Source organism: Cetorhinus maximus, chromosome 15 (assembly GCF_964194155.1).
Source record: "Cetorhinus maximus chromosome 15, sCetMax3.hap1.1, whole genome shotgun sequence".
NCBI classification, from domain to species: Eukaryota; Metazoa; Chordata; class Chondrichthyes; order Lamniformes; family Cetorhinidae; genus Cetorhinus; species Cetorhinus maximus.
The window spans coordinates 69,976,500-69,996,310 of NC_135893.1; the positions used below are offsets into that span (position 1 = coordinate 69,976,500).

Here is a 19,811-nt window from a genome sequence, read left to right on the forward strand (position 1 = left end):
CTCCATTTAAATAATAAGTCGCCTTTTTATTCTTCCGATCAAAATGGATAACCTCTCACTTATCCACGTTAAACTCCATCTGCCAAATTTTGGCCCATTCACCTAATCTGTCCATATCCATTTGTAAATTTCTTATTTCTTCATTGCAACTTACTTTCCCAACTATTTTGGTGTAATCTGCAAATTTAGCCATAGTACCTTCTATCCCTGAATCCAAGTCATTAATATAGATTGTAAATAGTTGGGGCCCAAGGACCGAACCCTGTGGCACCCCACTAGTTATAGCTTCCCATCCAGAAAAAGACCCATTTATCCCGACTCTCTGCTGGTTAGCCAATCCTCTATCCAAGCTAATATATTGCTCCTAACTCCGTGTGATCTTATCTTGTGTATTAATCTTTTGTGCGGCACCTTATCAGTGGACACCGCTGTCAATCTTCTATCAGAGGCTGATGAGAACGATTTCTGCACAAGTGGGATTGCCCCGGTGTAGCCGCTTAGTGGTTGGCGAGTGGATGGCGTTTTGATTTCCAGGGTGCAGTGCAGCACGAGAGGGTTTTTTTTGGGGGGGTGGGTGCGGTTTGCAGACAGTAAATGGAATGCAAGGGGTGGGGTAAAGGGGAGAGGATTCGGGAGAGGAAGTGAAGAGATGCTGATGCCGTGCGAAAGGAAAGGTGAAGTGCTGACGAAAATCTCTGATATGGTTCGTATCAGAGAGAAACTGAAAACCAGGACATTTGAACAATTTGGAGAAAACTGTTGGGAAGCTGGGATATTTAATGAAAAACTGGGACTGTCCCAGTAAAACCGGCATGTATGCTCACCCAAGCATAATCTGCAGGGCAGCTACATTAACCACAAGGCACTAAAGATAGTTTGGCCATCCTCTTGTCTATCATTTGCTGTTAACGTTACCTATTGGCTGCTGCTGATACCAGAGAGGTGACTTTCTAATCCCAATAAAGCAACATTATTAGCATACATTCATGAGCAAAGCAGACATTTCAGCCTTTTGTGGAATCAACTACAATTCTATAGTCAGTTGACTACAGAACATGGTTAATAACTTCACGCTGAACTTTTCAAAAGCAGTTCATGAACTACTAATTTATTAATGTTATCTTGCGTTCCAGGGGATGGTTGTTTAAAGTCAATTGTAATTTAAAGCCAGAATTGGTTTGCATTTTTGTCATCAGAACTTTGCCTGTTTACTCTGTTTTCTGATTTGGTAAATGACTGGTTCTGGATTCTTGCACACTTTTCCTTTGGCTTCAGTTTGCAGATGGCCCACTGATTAATCAGCTGGTTCTGGTTATCCTGGGGCGTAGCAGTCTCCTGTATAACATCCCTGACTTCAAGACTGAAGTTCAAAGGTGAGTAAAAGTATTCTTTATTCGGCACAGGCCTGTATATTATTGGGATAGACTACCTGCTGGATGGAACAACGCTGCTCATCAGTTTGTGCTCTCATGTAAAATTTTGTTTGTGCAAGATGACTCATTTTAAGAGCTGTAAAACTGAAACCATCACCAGTTGAGTATAAAGGTGTAATAGAAACATCTAGAACCTGAAAATATGATGAGGAATAGTCAGCACGGATTTCCTGACTAAGGCCAGACCATGTAAAGTCAGGTGACAAGTAACAGAATGGTTAGCAAACTGGCTACAAAACAGAAAACAGAAGGTAGGGATTAGAGGCAGTTACTCAGACTGGCAAAACTTAGGAAATGGCATTCCACAAGGAGTTATGCTGAGACCACTGGAATTAGAAGTATAATTTCAAAATTTGCAGACAGCACCAATTTGGAGGGATATAGTTAATATAGAGGAGGACTGTAATAAAATAAAGGAAGAAATTAATAAACTGGAAGAATAGCTGTGTAATTGGCAAATGAATTATAACATAAGTAATTGTGAGGTGGGTACACTTTTAAAGGGAAAAAAAGAGGTTAAATAGCCCTTGGAAAATAAGTGGCTAAATGGCATTGAGGAGTGGAGGAACCTGAGGCACTGAAATAGAAATTGCTAAAAGTAGCAGCGCAGATTAATATGGTGATTTAAAAAGCAAACTAAGCACCAGGGTTCATTTCTAGGGTGATAGAATTGAAAAGCAAAGAAATTATGTTAAACTTAGAGAACCTTGGTTAAGGAGTAATTTGACAAGGAAGTATTCAATGAACGGCATGACATTAGGAAGTTCTGAGGAACAAAGGGACCTTGGTGTGTGTGTCCATAGATCTCTGAAGGCAGAGGGGCATGTTAATGGGGTGGTGATAAAGGCATATGGGACACTTGCCTTTATCAATCGAGCCATAGATTACAAAAGTAGGGAGGTCATGTTGGAGTTGTATAGAACCATAGTGAGGCCACAGCTGGAGTACTGTGTACAGTTCTGGTCACCACATTATAGGAAGGATGTGATTGCACTGGAGAGGGTGCAGAGGAGATTCACCAGGATGTTGCCTGGGATGAAACATTTAAGTTATGAAGAGAGGTTGGATAGACTTGGGTTGTTTTCGTTGGAGCAGAGAAGACTGAGGGGCGACCTGATCGAGGTGTACAAGATTATGAAGGGCATGGACAGGGTGGATAGGGAGCAGCTGTTCCCCTTAGTTGAAGGGTCAGTCACAAGGGGGCATAAGTTGAAGGTAAGGGGCAGGAGGTTTAGGGGGGGATGTGAGGGAAAACTTTTTTACCCAGAGGGTGGTGATGGTCTGGAATGCACTGCCTGGGATGGTGGTGGAGGCGGGTTGCCTCACATCCTTTAAAAAGTACCTGGATGAGCACTTGGCACATCATAACATTCAAGGCTATGGGCCAAGTGCTGGTAAATGAGATTAGGTAGGTAGGCCAGGTGTTTCTCACGTGTCAGTACAGACTCGATGGGCCGAAGGGCCTCTTCTGCACTGTGATTCTGTGAAACCACACTTGGAGTACTCTGCACAGTTCTGGTCTCAGTAGGATGTAGAATATCTAGAAAAGGTGCAAAAAAAATTAAAATAATACTAAAACTGTGAGGTTATACCTATCAGGAAAGATTGAACAGGCTGATGTTCTTTTCTCTAGGCAAGTGAAGACTGAGGGGTGACCTGAAAGAGGTCTTCAAGATTAGAAAAAGGTTTTCTAGGGTAGAAAATGTTTGCAGCTGTGGGGAAGATTAAAACAAAAGGCCATAAATAGATTGTCACTAATAAATACAACAGGAAATTTAGGAAAATTCTTTATCCAAAGTGAGTGAATGCGGAACTCATTACCACATGGAGTTGTTGAGGTGACAGCATAGATGCAGTTAAGTAGAAGAACATGAGGGAGAGGGGAATAGAAGGATGTGCTGATGAGGTTAAATGTAGAAGGGTGTCAGGCAGCTCCTGTGGGGTTCGACTATCATCATGGACTGTTGGGCTGAATTGCTATTTCTGTGCTGTAAATACTATGTAATATTTATGTATCTCTGTCTATAACCCACTAACCTTGAAGAATATATAAACTTCCTAGCCCCAAAACTTATTTCCTGTTGCTTGATATTGTGGTCCTATTTTTATATCCACATTTGCCATAAAAAATCCCTATGTTGACATTTCCTATTCAATTTTCCTTTATCAACATGGATCTCGCCCACTGCATAAAGATCAAGAGCAGGAATTCTGGTAGTTGGTTTTCCACCCTAACTCTGGTCACACAGAAGCCATGATGATAACTAAGTGGAGATAAAGTCTGGATCTGTCTAACTTGGTACAAATCTGGATGGTGCCTTTTACTGCTAAGCTATTGGGTTATTTCTAAAACATAAAAGTAATTTGTTGCCAGTGATGATGGAGATTATGAATTGTGGGTTTCTCTCATTTGTGAAGGTTCAACCATCACCACCTGTCATTATACCGCTGGCAGGCAGGAGATCTGTAGATTCGAGCAAAATCTTAGAAACAAAGGAATGTGAATGTTGACTCGAAATAATTCTGGCTCAACCTTTCCTTTCCAGAATGTTATATAGCTGATAGATAGCAAACAGATCAAAGGAATATCAGGGATTGGATAAAAGGATCAAACAAAAATATGTTGAAGAGAAGGAAAAGTGGTTGAACAAGAAATGTGAAGGAGTAGAAAAAATAAAAACACAGACCACGAACAATGCATAAAGACATTAGGGAAATCACAGGAAAAGTTGGGTGTACATTTCGTGGATGATTCAAAGGGAAACATTGGGAAGTTATAATGGAAAGAGACCAAGTGCTTGCAAGTTGGATTGAATACATAATACGGCTTATTTGAGGAAAGCCAACAATTAAGAAAAACATGGATGGTCCAAAGACCATGAAGGACGAAGTAAGAACAGCAATATATAAGATGAAAAACCAAAGGCCCAGATGAAATATTCACCAAACAAATTAAAAGTTTAAAAGACTTTGGAATAGACAAACTGACTCTCATCTTTGATGAAGTTTATGATGTGGAAGAAATCTCAGAAGACTTAAGTAATTCAATATTTGTTACGCTTCCTAAAACATTGAATGTGAACTCCTTCACACTATCAGTCTGATGAGTCACGTTACTTAGATCCTTCTTCGAGTGCTGGTGAACAGGGCCAGGAGCAAGATAAAGACAGTAATTTCACCTCTTCAATGTGGTTTTGTAGAAGATAGGGGAACGAGATATGCTATGCATTCATATATGCTATCAGAAAGAGCCATAGAGATGAAAAAAGATGCATACTTGTGTTTTATTGATTATAATAAGGCATTTGGTAAGGTGAAACATGAAGAATTGATGAATGTGTTAGAATCTCTTGAGTTTGATGGCAAAGATCTTAGAGTGATAAGAAATTTGTATTGGGAACAAGCTGCAGCTGTGAAAATTGAGAACCATTTAAGCGATTTTGTGAAGATTAAAAGAGGGGTCAGAGGGGGTGTGTTTTCTCCCCAGACTTATTCAATTTGTATAGTGAAAATATTCTCAGAGATTGAAGACCTTCCTGGATTATTAGTTGGAGGTTATAACTTTAATAATATAAAATACACTGATTACTTGTTTCTTATTGCCGACTCTGAAGAGAAACTGAAAAAGATTTTGGATAGAGTAGTGAGTGAAAGTGAGAAAAAAGGGCTGAGCATAAATTGTAAGAAAGCAAAATGTCTAATAGTGTCCAAAAAGAAAGTCATACCAGAATGTAAGATCACAGTGAAGAATTAAAAGTTCAAACAGTAGACAGATTTTGTTACCTAGGAAGTATGTTAACATCAGATGGAAAGTGTGAGCAAAACATGAGACTTAGGATTGGAATGGTAAAAGATGTATTTCAAAAAATGAAAAAGATTATGATCCATAAATTAACCATAAAAACAAAGCTAAGAATCCTGGATTGCTACATCATGCCAATTTTGACATATGTTAGCCAGTGTTGGACAATCGATGAAGTAATGCAGGGAAGAATTGAGACTACAGAGTTGTGGTTTTTAAGGCGAATAATGAAGATTGTCTTGGGAAATTCACGCTAGAAATAAAGAGGTGCTAGGAAAATCTGAGACCAGAAGAACTCTGCTGACCAAGATCAGGAAAAGACAGTTGGAATTTCTTGGGCATGTAATAAGAAATCATGATTTAGAAAGTCTGATGCTGATGGGAAAGATGATGGTGTAAGAGATCAAGGTAGACAAAGAGTAACCTTTTTAAAGAACTTCGCAAACTGGATGAATGTACCACTAATGAAGATGATCCACGCCTCTGGAGCTAGATTAACATGGAGGTCCATGGACACCAAAACTCTCTTAGGGCATGGTATCTGAAGAGAGAGCGATACCTGTCAGTTGTGTTATTTGCTTGTAATTTGATAGCAGATCGAAAATCATTGTTTTACAAATGTAAGATACTCAGCGAAATGATGAAACAGATTCATTGAGTCAATGAACTGTAATAGTGCCCTGGTCTAAGTGCAATGCCAGCACCCGATCACCAGCCTTCACGGTGCCACATTAGTAAACCTGCACAGGGTGAACAGTAACAGTGGAGCCCAGGCAGGTATTGCTGTAATGTCACTTTACCAGTATCTTGGCATAAATTGGTACAAAGTTAAAACCCTTAAAGTTGGAAGCCTAGATTCATTTTAGGTAAAGTTTCATGTGCATTATGATTAATTACTACCTGTACAGGTGCACTTTGTGTATTGCTTATTTCTCTCTCCAATTCCACAGAGTATTCAGTTCCCAGTTGATGGTGTTATGTAAACTGTACCCACCTCTCATAGTAGAACAGTCCAAAGAGCTGCTGGAATTCTGTGGAGCAGTCAGCAACATCATCAATAAGGAGAACTTCTTCACTCATGTGGTAAGGAATTCCACAGGTTAACCTTGCTAGGGACTCATTCCAGACCAGTGTTTGTCCTAGAGTAACACTGAAATACGTTAAGACAGCAATGCCTGTAAGTTGCCAGTATCTAGTGCTCCCTTTGATAAATCAGCACGTTTATCCGGTGAGTATCTGACCAGGTACTGACCAGGAAGGTACCATGTTTGGACCCCATTCTGTGCTGAGTTAGCTGATGTCAACACTGGTGTTAAAAATGGCTTCTGAGCCCCTGGGTTATGGTGAGGAAAATTTACTATGATTGCCACTTTTGATTGTTGCTCAGAAATTCATAGTGACGTGCACATGTAAAGGGAGATGGTGGCGTAGTGGTAATCCAGAGGTCCAGGTTAATGCTGTGAGGGCTTAGGTTCAAATCCCAGCACAGCACCATAGGCAGAATTTAAATTCAATTAATTAATAAATTAAATTAATGAATAAACCTGGAATTGAAAGCTGGTTTCAGTAATAGTAATCATGAACCTATCATTAAATGTCGTAAAAACCTCCTTTAGCCTCCTTTAGGGAAGGAAGTCTGCTGCCCTTACCCAGTCTGGCCTTCATGTGATTCCACAGCAATGTGGTTGACTCTTAACTGCCCTCTGAAATGGCCTAACAAGCCACTGTTGTACTAAACTGCTAAAGAAAAGTCGAACTAGATGGGCCGCAGTGGTTCAAGAAGGCAGCTCACCATCACCTTCTCAAGGGCAGTTAGGGATGAGCACCAAATAATGGCCTTGCCTGTGATACCCACAGCCCATGACAGAATGAATATTTTAAAAAATGGTGCAGACTGAGAAATAGGGCTGAAAACGCTGTAAAGGTAGGTAGGGGTGAGGTCATGGAGGGGTGTTGTGATGCTGTTTTCCAGATTTTTTTTAATATAACTTATAATGGGATTGTTCTAGGAACTGGAAAGTACTGTATCCTCATACCATTACGCCAACCCTAGATTCAAATCTTGGTTGGGTCTAATGCAGTTAAAGGAAAAGGGAGGAGAGAAAGAAGGAATTTGCCTTGCACAGCCTCAGGAGATTTCAAAGCACTTTACAACCACTGAAGTTACAGTACTTTGAAGCACAGTCACTTGTAATGTTAAAAGCAGCTGTTGTTGCCTGATTTAAATATGTAAACATTGTTTTATATAATAAAGTAACAATATAATATATGGTAAGCTTGTGATTTTTTTTTTTGTTGGGAAATTCCTGCGTCAGTTAGAAGGTGTGTGTAAATATGCACAAGCCTCCTCTCCAGACCAGCTACAACACCTAAGCTGATCACAAAAAATATACCCCAAAATGATTAATGAATGCTTATTTTAAAATACAGCAGAGGAATTAATAAAAGGTGAGTTCAGTGAAATTTCCAGCCAGTTCAGTACAGGAATGGGCTCATGTAAAGTTGACAGTGGTGGAAATACTCAGCAGGTCAGGCAGCATCTGTGGGGAGAGAAACGAGAGTTAACATTCAGGTCAATGACCTTTCATCAGTAAAGAGCTGCTGCATTGATGCCAAGTATGTGAACTGAGTGATAATTTTGTGCTTTCAGGTTTGGGCAGTCGGGGAGTACATGTCCTTGTCATATGATAAACGCTGCACAGTTGAACAAATCACCAAGTTCTTTGAAACTCTCGAAGCGTTGCTTTTTGAGATCACACAGCTGCGAGCCTCCGCCTGTGTCCCTAAGTACTCGCCACGGGTTATCACTGTTCTCATGACCACACTGGCAAAATTAGCATCTCGGAGCCAGGACCTGATTCCAAGGTACTTGGTCTATTTCAATAATATATCCAGGGTCATCTTACAACTATTGAGAATTCATTTACTGGCACAGCCCAGCCAATTTCAAAATTTTATGGGGTTCTAATAGAATAAATGAGGAGAAACTGTTTCCACTGGCAGGAGGGTCAGTAATCAGATTTAAAATGATTGGCAAAAGAAATAGAGGGGAGATGAGATTTTTTTAATGTGAGGTTTTATGCTCCGAAATGCATTCTCTGAAAGGATGGTGCAAGCAGATTCAGTAGGAACTTTCAAAAGGAAATAGGATAAATACTTGAAGGGGAAGAAAAAGTACTAGACTGTGAGGAAAGAGCAGGGGATTGGGACTAAATGAATAGCTTTCAATGAGATGGCATAGGCACAATGGAACGATTGGCCTCTTCTATGCTGTGTGACTTTATAATTCTAACTAGCAGATTGAACCTGAGGGGTGGTCAACACAATCTGTTCGCATGCTGTAATCAGTAGCCAGGCATGAGCAAAATTGACAAATTTTACTGAAGAAATGGAGTGGGTAGGAGACATATTATCATTTACTAATTTCTTCATCTGTGATCACTTTTTCTAAGTCCATGTTGACCTGTCTCTAAATACTGCCTATGCCATCGCCAGGAGAGGCCCAGCCACGATCCTGTTATAATGTCTACTCTGATGATTAGCCTACACATTGCATGTGGGCTTCATTTTGATTAATTTCTCCTCCTTGCAATTTCCTCTCTCAGAAACAAAAAGCAGGAAATTAAATCCAATAAATAACCATGTGAGAACATGTATTGAAGCTTGATTCCTTGATATAATTTCAGTTTTGGAAAGTGTGCCATGTAGTTAGTGAGTTTCCTTCCCAATTCTTTATACAGTGATTGCTCTTTTCACCTCTCCAGTTTAAAAAGTGGTTGAGAAAAACAGGAAGGAGATTTTTGGAAAATTTGTGATGAAATCTTCATTTATTTGCCTGTAAATCTTTGCATAACAAGTGGAATTACTGGGGAAAAAGCCTTCTGTAAATCAATTTTTTTTCTCTTTAGGGTCTCTCTGTTCCTGACCAAGATGAGGCCATTTGTTCGGAGTGCTTTGATTTCCTCCCTGTACAGTGAGGACGATATTCAGGAAATCCTGGCCCGTGCCAATGAGCTCAACAATCTGCTGAAAGCTCCAAATGTAGCTCAGCTCATACTGGGACCCTCTGCAGACATTGCCAACCCAAGGTGGTACAAAGATATCAACGCTTCACTACCACTCACCCTGAGGACTGTCAGCAGAGTGCTGCAGAGAGAGCCAGCACCTGGATTCTCTGCCTAGAATCTTCTTTGGTCATAAAGACATGTATATGTGTGAGTGTTTCGAAAAGTCTTTACTGGTGTTCAGTGTCGACGAGCTCATTACCAATTAGACCTTTGTAACACCTGACTAAGGAAAACCATCATTGTCAGCTCATCAAATTAAGTAATATTTTTAGGCATGACGACTATAAAATGCCTTCTCTCCCTTCCTTGCCCTAAACCCTGTACCTAGAAACACCCATTATAAAATTCTTCCAGTGCTATTTATGCAGTTGTACATGAAGAAAATATTAAGTTCAGAATTTTGTCCTGACTTTCTCAATGCAGAGAAAATAACTATTAACACTGTATTCAGGCCACAAGATTTTTTTCCCCTAATCTTAGAACTTTGGTGCAACAAAGGGCGCTTATTTCTAAACTTGTTGAATTCATAAAACATTACAACAATCTCAGAAACAGAATTCCTGTTGTATTCCCTAAAGAAGAAAGTAAATGTATAGGTGGTGTTGTTTCCAGAAGCTTGTCACTTGGGGTGTCTGATCTTGTTTAATGGCTTCCATTGGTCCCAAAAATTGTCCCCTGCTTGCCTGAGGACAGCCTTGAATGCTGGAGAGTTGTGAAGGTGAAGGGCAGTTGTTCAGATATTTAGCAGGTTACTGTTCTGTTGATCTTTTAGTTTGGTCTGGCTCACAATTTTTCTTATTCTAATCATAATTAGATGTTCTGAACTTTAAAAAAACAAATCGTAAAAGGAGATCTAAGCTTCCCAACTGTTGCTTTATATATTCAAGTGTATGAATACTGGGGCTTCTTCTTTGATTAAATACTAGAGAGCAGATAAACTAATTACACATAACACTCATTTCAAAATCATATTTCAAGGCAGCAGTGGAAACTGCTTGTATCTGAAACCTTGTTTACTCACTCTTAACAAACCCACATGTGATTGCACATGTAGAGGAACTGCATCAAAACCAATTTGGATTGAGAACTAAACTCTTGTTTTTGTGCCTGAGCAGTTCATTTACTAATGCAGTCCGAGTCTCTAGAATAACACTGACTGGTCTGGAGTGCAGGTAATTGATTTATGTTGGGGCCTTTATAATTTAACACATGGGAATTTGAATTAAACTGGTGATGGTGAAAACTCAGGAAAAATGGGAAGATTATTGACTCTTTATTGATGCCAATATTCTTGGTGGCAGTATGGTGTCATGTGCCCCAGTTAAGTTGCACTCACTCTCTCTCTGCAATTAGACCCATCTGGTCATTAAATAAATGGTGTTTGTGTTGCTTCTGTAAGTGAATGCTGTGAATACAAGTTAACAATTTTCAATTTCATTGTTTTGTGCAATAAGTTGCTAATTTGCACTTAGAACTAGGAGCTAAAGACACAAGAATTAAGTATAAAAGCAGAATTGGTTAATCCTGAAGAGTGATTACTTGTATTAAGGTACCACCAATACATTTGAAATGGTTAAGGAACTGTCTACAATTTTCTTCATAATGGCATCTCTCAGGAGATGATGGACTGCACCCAGGGTGTATGTCATTTCTGGATTGACTATCATCTATTGTGGTTGCAGAGGCCGATTAGTGAGTGGCAGCCTTTTCTGCAACTGGCACAGATGAATAGGGATGCCCTGAGGTCGACTGATGTTTTTTCTTTCCAGTGGGCTCTCTTTTCTGCCATCTGGTCTTTTCTCCCCTGCTTTTCCATGCCGTGCTTGACTCTTTGCCTCCAGGCACTCCAGTCAGCAGCAAGGACTTCCCATGCATCGACCCTGCTCCCGAGAAGTGCCGCTTGCAGACATCCTTGTATTGCAGACATAGGCAACCTGTTGGTCTCGTGCGGATAGCAAGCTTGCCATACAGCATGTCTTTAGGAATGCAGCAGTCATCCATTTGGCTCACATGCCCCAGCCAACAGTTGCTGCTGACTTGAGAGGGCAAACATGCTGGGGATCCCTGCACACTAGTGTTACTTCCATGTTCGGCACTCTGTCTTGCCAGGAAACACCCAATATTCATTTGAGGCAGTAGAGGTAACAGCTGTTTGGCTGATTTTCTTGGTTTACATAAGTTATTCATGCCTCGTTACTGTAAAGGTGGGTGCTGAGAATGCAAGCCTGGTACAAACGGAACTTTTGTATTTTTGGTTAGTTTGCTATTGGTCTACACTCAACTTTTCAACTTGACAAGACAGCTGCGGCCTTAGGAATCCTGGTGCTGATTTTGGCATCAAGGGACAGGTTGCTGGTAATTGTTGATCCAAGGTAAGTGAAGCTGTTGATGACCCTTAGAGGGGGGTTGTCAGTGTTAATGGAAGGTTGAGTCTCTACATCTTGGCCCATAACTTTGCTCTTCCTGATGCTGATTGTCAATCCTTGCAGGCTCAGGAGAACCAATCTACAAATTGTTGCAAGTGAACTTCAGTATGTGATGCCAGTGCAGTGTCATCAGCAATCAATAGACTAGGACATTACACACTTTGGTCTTGGCATGCAGACTTGCCACACTGAACAGCTTGTCGTCAGTTCTGGCATGCAGGTGGACACCCTTATTTGAGTTGCTGAAAGAGTACAATAGCAGCATGAAGAAAAATATGCCAAAGAGAGTTGGCATCTTAAATGCAATGTACAGTTGGTTGTGCTGTTCGCAGCACTTCTTCTGGAACTGTTGAGGTGAGAAAATCATGTCAACTGTTGATCTGCCAGTAGTGAAGCTGCATTGTGACTCACTGTAGATGTGCAATGCCAGGATCTGTAATCTAGTCAGAGCAACGCAAGCAAAGGCCTTCCCCACAATACAGAACAAGGAGTAATACTGAATACTGAAAGGCAACGTGGAAAAGTGCTTAACTCTCTGTAAACATGATGAACCCACAGGGTAAATATAACAATTCTAAAGAATAAATATGGTTATTAATCCATGAAAAGTAGTGTTTATTTGCATAGAATTCTTCAGAAATTGACACATTTACACCACTTGAGTACACATTTGAAATACATTCTGAAAAGTTCAAAATAAGTCATGACATTACAAAATATATTATTTGAACAGCACAGTTGTAGTAACATAAAAATACATATAATGGAGGTAAAAGTAGCATTTTAATACTAAAAGTGACTAGACTTTAAAGCTCACTTTAATGGTGTGGCTTGTTAATTTAAAAATATAGGGGAGTGTTGGCAAGCACTTCCCTTTGTATGTGCCCCACAAGAACAAGGTTAAAACCCTACCATAATAGTTATGTCCAATTAACAGGCTCCTTCTCATTGTCTGGGAGTTCTAATTTAGGAAATTTAGAATGGAACCACTATCAGAATAGCAATCTTGTAGCATGTTATTCAGAGTTGGAATGTAGGTTAGTGTTCAAAAATGCAAATTGTGAGTTTTAGTGTTTGAATTTGTGTCACCTGATTGTCCACATTGAACTGCTGGAGTAAAATAAGGCTATGGGCACTTTGGATGAGCAATTCACGCAAGGTTAAGTTTAAAGTGGTAGGTCTAGTTTAAAACTTACTGTGTAAACTTAAGAGTTGAGCATGTACACTGCTAATATTCCTTCTTTAAAAAGACAATTTGATTTGTTCTGTCTACGTTTAACATCAATCATTTTTTACCATGTAGTTTGTGGATATAATACTTCCAGACTAATGTCTGATATAAGGTTTAATTTCTTTGAGAGGGAAAGAGGTAATTGCATTTAAAACAAAATGTCACACTGACTATATGTCAATATCTGTAAAGTGAAAATACTGTTTCCTGTAACAAAGTGGATCTTAAAAACCATAAAACAAAAAAAAATCAAGAACTATCATTGCAGTTGTTAGCTTTGAAGCTTTAGTATCATGGTCTGTTAATTTGGAATTTGTTTATAAAAACATATAAAACACAAAAGAATTCACCATGCACAGATCAAAAAAACATTTTCAAACAAAGTACAAAATACTGAAATCTAGAGAAGACAAATGCTCAACAAGGCAGCAATTTTATTGGCCTCATAGAAAATCTTAAGAATTAGTGATCTGATAACCTTGCACTGAGGACTCGCTGCATGGAAAACATTGTAGCCCATAGGGTGTGTTGTGCCTGGGTCAAGGCCTGGGAGAGGGGTTGCACAAGGTGCAAAACACTGGGGGCTGTGCCCCAGGGGCACCTAAGCTCAAGCAAATATTTTCCATGCTGTGGAGCTGCCCTTAACTGATGTGAGGTTTCAACTTTCCATTGGTTGGTGGCACTGTCCATCTCCATCAATCAAACACCCTCACAGAATTGGTTGGGCTGGCATGGACAAGTATGGAGTTGTGCACAGTGGGCGGAGGTGTTAAAGTGCTGGATACAAAACCAGGGACTGGGAAGGCAAAATGTAACCATGTCTACAAATCTAGTTAGTTCCTTTGGACTTTGAATTAACTGCTTTGTGTGTGCCAAGAATTCAGGTGTGCAGGTTCTGGAATTTAAAAAGGGATCATATTCACTATTCCTCTCAAATTTCTCACCTATTTAGGCCTATAAAATGTAACGTGCTCTTACATTCATACAGTACTCGGCATGTTTTAAGTAATTCGGAGTTATATCTTGAGGTGATGGGTTTTTAAAATCTTAATTGGACAGCACTGTTCAGTGTATAAGGGGATCAAAGGTTACAGAGAGAAGGCGGGAGAATGGGGTTGAGAAACTTATCAGCCATGATTGAATGGTGGAGCAGACTTGATGGGCCGATTGGCCTAATTTCTGCTCCTATGTCTTATGGTCTTATGTATTTTAAGCGATCCTGAATACTCAACTCTTGCTAGGTAACCATATGAACCAGCAACTTTGAAAGCCCTCATTGGAATGCTTCTCAAAATTGAAGAAAAATAGTTTTTTAAAGGAAACAAATAACAGATCATCAGGTGATTGCTGCTGTTCTTTTATTCATGTGGATGGTTTGTGTTATGGGAGCATTTTATAGAACCCAAGCAGTGGAACCCAGGCCATTGCTTAATGAATTAAAGTGTAATGCATTCCCTCTTGAAGCTGTGTTACAGTTAGTCAGATTTCTATCTGATGTAGTAATCAACTTTTTAGATTCTGTGATGCGTGGCTCTGTGGAAAGGTGGTTCTTGACTCCAAATTACGAAGGTTAAATTTTACAAACAACAGATGGACTGCCATTCACTGTCCTTTGAATCAGAGGATACGAAGTGAAAGATTTAGCTGTTCAAATTTCTGGAAAGACGTTTGGAACAATGTGATCAGTGGGCCCGGAAACAGGAGAAGCACCAGGGCCCATGATTTCTCTCCTGGCCTGTTCTGAGTTGGTGTTTAATCTGTAAATAGTGCCTGTCGAAGAATGGAACACTTAACTGCTTCATGGTGTGGTACTGACTTTTAATTTGCTTAACAGTTTCAGGCCTTTCCTACTCCATAATAAATTCCATAATGAATTATCCTTTATAATTTGCTAACATTTATCATTGGTCAGCACCTGTCAATCAATGGCCAATGTTACTGAAATTGCCCGTTGATAACCCACATTTTTTTAATATGCTTTCACGGGATGTGGGCGTCGCTGGCTAGGCCAGCGTTTATTGCCCATCCCTGAACTGCTTTCGTGAATCACAGCAGTCAATGTGGTGTATGTACACCCACAGTGCTCTTAGGAAGGGAGTCCCAGGATTTTGACCCAGAGATGCAATTTCAACTCCAATATTTTAAAGACATACTTCAAACATGTAGTTCAAAGGAGTTTGGAACCAAGGGAAGGAATTGGAAGAATGAAGTCAAGAAGGTCAAAGGCTGCCTCAGTTTATTGACCTCCCTGGATGTTCTGCTGGAGGCTATGAGGGCCTAGAGAGATGTGCTGATTCATAGTGAGGGGAGGAAAAAGCCAACTGAGGCCAAGAAGTAGCAGAAGAGGTTAGCAGCAGGGGCCTACAGGTGCCATGCTGCAGAATACAATCAGGGAAGTGGTTCAACCATGTTTGCTGTTCTGTTTAGATCAGATTAATGGTAAACTCACTGACATATCAATGTGTGTATCATCCCAATTCCCTCAATCTTACCGTCTCAATCCAACTCTAGTACATCACTCCTCACGCTATCTTGCAGTACACCCATCTATGTCTGTGAACTTCCTCATGTTCCCATCTAACAACCACTGATGCCCTCATAGTCACTATCAACAAATGCTCTCCGTCCATCTGTTCAACACATGCCCTAACTCTCACTCAGGTCTCTGCTTTTCCTTCCTTACAGAAGAGAGCACAGAACATGAGGGGGGAATGTAAGGTAACCAGAGTTGGTCCTCCACAGATCTCACAGCTAACAATTGCAGAGGAAAAGGTGCTGGAAATCAGTGGAGTTTTGACATGCCTGGCTGTTGGAGATGGGGGGCCTCTCAATTACCAGATGACAATGAAATATCACATAACCACGTGGCATATAACACTCTTGATCATACAGAAAGTGATGTATGAGCGTGAGCACAATGTTAACATCACATTTTCTAACTTTCACAGTACTCTTTTGTGTCTATTTGAAGGGCCTTCACACACCCTGCAAGAGGTGGTCCAGCTGGCCGATGATAACAACGAGTCCTAAAAGGTCATTCTCTGTGGGTATGCTGTCGTAGGACTCATGCAGAAGATAAACCAGCTCAGGAGCTCCAGGACATCACTGCTGGAGTTCCTCAGGTGTCCTAGGCCCAACCATCTTCAGCTGCTTCATCAATTACCTTCCTTCCATCATAAGGTCAGAAGTGGGGATGTTTGCTGATGATCGCACAATGTTCAGCACCATTTGCGATGCCCCAGATACTGAAGCAGTCCATGTCCAAATGCAGCAAGACTTGGACAATACTCTCATGCCTCCAGCTCTGTTCATTGGCGCATCTGGTGTTTTTTTTTAAATTCATGTGATGTGACCATCACTGGCAAGGACAGCATTTATTGCCCATCCCTAATTGGCCTTGAGAAGGCAGTAATGAATTATCTCCTTGAACTGATGCAGTCCCTGTAGTGTAGGCACACCCATAGTGCTGTTTAGGAGGAAGTTTCAGGATTTTGACCAAGTGACAATGAAGAAACATGGTTTCAAGTCAGGATGGTTGTGAAATGGAGGGGAACTTGCAGGTGCTGGTGCTCCATGTTCCTGCTGCCCATGTTCTTCCAGGTGGTTGAGGTCAAAGAAGCCTTGGCAAATTGCTCGGTGCATCTTGTGGATGGTACACACTGCTAGCACTGTGCGCTGGTGGTGGCTGGGTTGTCTATTAAGCAGGCTGTTTTGACCTGGATGGTGTCAAGTTGTTGGAGCTACACTCATCCAGGCAAGTGCGGATCATTTGATCATATTCCTGACTGGTGCTTTACAGATGGTGGACAGACTATGAAGAGTCAGGAGCTGAGTTACTCACCATAGAATTCCCAGCCTCTGACCTGTTCTTTTAACTGCAGTATTTATATAGCTGGTCCAGTTAAGTTTCTGGTCAATGGTAATCCCCAGGATAGCGATGGTGGGTGTTTCAGTAATGGTAATATTTTTCAATGTCGAGGGAAGATGGTTAGATTCTCTCTTGTTGGAGATGGTCATTGACCGACATCTCAGTGGTGTGAATGTCATTTTCCACTTATTGGCACGAGCCTGAATGTTGTTCAAGTCTTGCTGCATGTGGGCATGGACTGCTTCAGTATCTGAGGAGTTGTGAATGGTACTGTCCAAATATCATCAAATATTCTCATTTTGAATGTTATGATGAAGGGATGGTGATTGATGAAGCAACTGAAGATGGTTGGGCTTAGGACACTCCACTGAGGAGCTCCTGCAGTGATGTCCTGGGGCTGAGATGATTGGCTTTCAACAACCACGGCCATCTTCCTTTGTGTTAAGTATGACTCCACTCAGTGGAGTGTTTTTCCCCCTGATTCCCATTGCCTTCAATTTTGCTAGGGATCATTGATGCCAAATGCTGCCTTAATATCAAGGGCAGAGAAGGAAGTGGCAGAGAGAACCTCTATGAGAAGGGAGGAGGAGGGCTCTCCTTAAAAAGCTCTATCTCAAGCAGGTCTCTGAGGAGCACCCAGTCCTAAGTTGTGATGAGCCAGGAGCAATGTCTCAGAGGAGACTTTACTTCACTAAGGTAGTGCCAGAATTATGTCACTTCCTTCCTGAAGGATTGGAGCTTCAAGCCAGGGTGAGGATGGCCCTCCCAGTGATTGCAAAGAACACCATCGCCATTTTGTTCTTAGCAACCAGTTTCTTAAAAAATCAAGGGGACTTGGGCACATTGTAGTGTTACACAAGTAACCCATGTCCGAAAGGCAGTGATCTTTTAAGAAACAATCAGTTTGCACCCAGTTTTCAGGTATGACTGAAGCAAAAATGCAGAGGAAACTTCAGGCTCTTGCATTTATACATCATCTCAACACTTTACTCAAACCTCCCTTAGAATGAATTACAGTGCAAATACTCTTATTGTGCAGGTAAATAAATGTGGCAAGGTGTCCCAAATGGCATTGAAATGAATAACCATTTAATCCGTTTTCAACAGTATTAAAGGTATGTTGATCAGAATGCTAGGAGTATCTTTTTTTCAAATGGGTTATCTTGACTGCTGCACAGAGCAGACATAGGATGGCATCTTTAGCAATGCAGCACTTTCTCAGTCTTCACTGAAATGTCAGGTAGACTCTGTGTTCTAGTCCTGGTAAGGCTTGAACTCAATCCTCTGACTTAGTGGTGAGTCAATTGAGCCAAACTCAGATGAATGTTACTGGTGAGAGGCAAAGAGTTGCAAAGAAATTATTTTAACTGTGTCACTCAAAGTATGTTTTCAAAGCAAATACTTAAAACTTCTAATTTTTTTAAACAGATAGAAATGTTTTTACACTTCAAAATGAGCACACTCAGCTACATCTATCTCTGAATTTCTAACATATGATACAGTATTCCCTTTGTAGAAGATTCCCAAGACTCCAACCCAACATGGTCATTAAAACAGGGTTTATTGTGGTTGGATTAAATTCAGGCCTGGGGGGGAGAAGGGAGTTTATCTCAAATAATGGTTTAACAGTAATCCTCGATATAAGTTTGAGTAAGATGTAGATATATATCAGTGCTAATACTGGACAGCTGGCCGCTATACAGCTGTTTAAATTAATTAAAACATTTACTGCTAATTGAGATATTAATTTACTGATTATCTTGATTTCTATCAGGGGACATGGTTTGGTATAATACTAACATACATTGATCATTTCTACAGAATACTCCTAGGGCACAATTTGGTATTTTAGAGTGATTCCTGATTCATACATCGGTGGGGCATTTATTAACATCATTGAAACATTTTTCCCCTTTGGCCCTGATTGATTGAAGTTCTGACAGGAATTTACACCTCATCAGTTACACATTATGATTTTTAGTACATGGAAATAAAACATGGAAATTTGAAGTAATGAAGTTAAATTAATTTAAAAATATAATCCAACCAGGATGGGCATCGGACACAGGTGATGATAATTAGGTCCAGAATGCAGTGACATTTTTATATCTTTAATCTAATACCAATTTCCTCAGTAATTGAAGTTTTCCTTACTGTACAATGATCAATCAGCACGGCCCAGATCTGGCACCTGCTCCCATCAGTTACCTGTAGTAAATATCCTGGAGATGCCAAGCCCACAGTCGATCTCTGTATCATTAACTCTGGATTTAGTTACAATAATTGCATTGAAATTACTGTTTAAAAATATAGAAAAATATTTTCTTGTAGCTGCCAGTTTTGAAAACTGATGAGGTTAAAACCCCACTGCTCAAAGTCCTTGAGGTTGATTTTGACTGCAACAGTTTAAAACATTTGATAGTGAATCAACAGCCTATTTAATTTTCTCCCCCTTTTTGTTTCTGTTGTGGAATCAAGAGAGATGTAAAACAGATTGTTAATTCACTTATCAAAATCAAATTCTACCCCTAGTTTCCAAATAAACTCTCTGGATCAGGTCAAAGAAACTTTCTAAGCCCGACTGTACAAATTGGATGCGCATCAAAATGATGTGGTATACCTAATGCACAGAACTATCAGCTTATGCTATGTATTCAAGTCCTGTTCTGGGGCTTAAAGCCACAACCTTTTGACTCAGGTCAGTCCTACCATTGAACCAAGCTAATACTACTGTAGTCCTTAATGGGTTAAGTTATAAAACTGTCAGGCATCGTCAAAGTTCATTCTTCCTTCATTTCCCATTCAGTAACTGGTCTCTCCTTTGGCTAGCTGTGTCCCCTTTGCACATTATATCACAATTTATTCAATCAAATAAGAGGATGACACAGCAGCTTTAGCAATGAAATATCCCATGCTCTTCTTCAATTTATGAAGAGTAGCTTTAAAGAATGGGAATGTTCACTAGGTTCGTCAATTTTGTTTCG

The 19,811-nt window shown here is 40.3% G+C and overlaps 1 protein-coding gene across 3 annotated transcripts in view; it reads left to right on the top strand.

Annotated features, from left to right (window-relative positions):
- Positions 1–19,811, top strand: part of ap5z1 (adaptor related protein complex 5 subunit zeta 1) — a 53,363-nt gene that overhangs the window by 32,872 nt on the left and 680 nt on the right. Inside the window, exons 14-18 of one of the 3 annotated variants that reach the window (XM_078558605.1) lie at positions 1,276–1,373; positions 6,186–6,318; positions 7,886–8,100; positions 8,535–8,632; positions 9,144–9,272. In XM_078558605.1, the coding sequence (XP_078414731.1) occupies positions 1,276–1,373; positions 6,186–6,318; positions 7,886–8,100; positions 8,535–8,586 (498 nt within the window). In that variant the 3' untranslated portion in view covers positions 8,587–8,632; positions 9,144–9,272. Of the gene's footprint in view, positions 1–1,275; positions 1,374–6,185; positions 6,319–7,885; positions 8,101–8,534; positions 8,633–9,143; positions 9,712–19,811 lie in introns of those variants that run through there. The other 2 variants (XM_078558604.1, XM_078558606.1) reach the window with 2 other exon arrangements.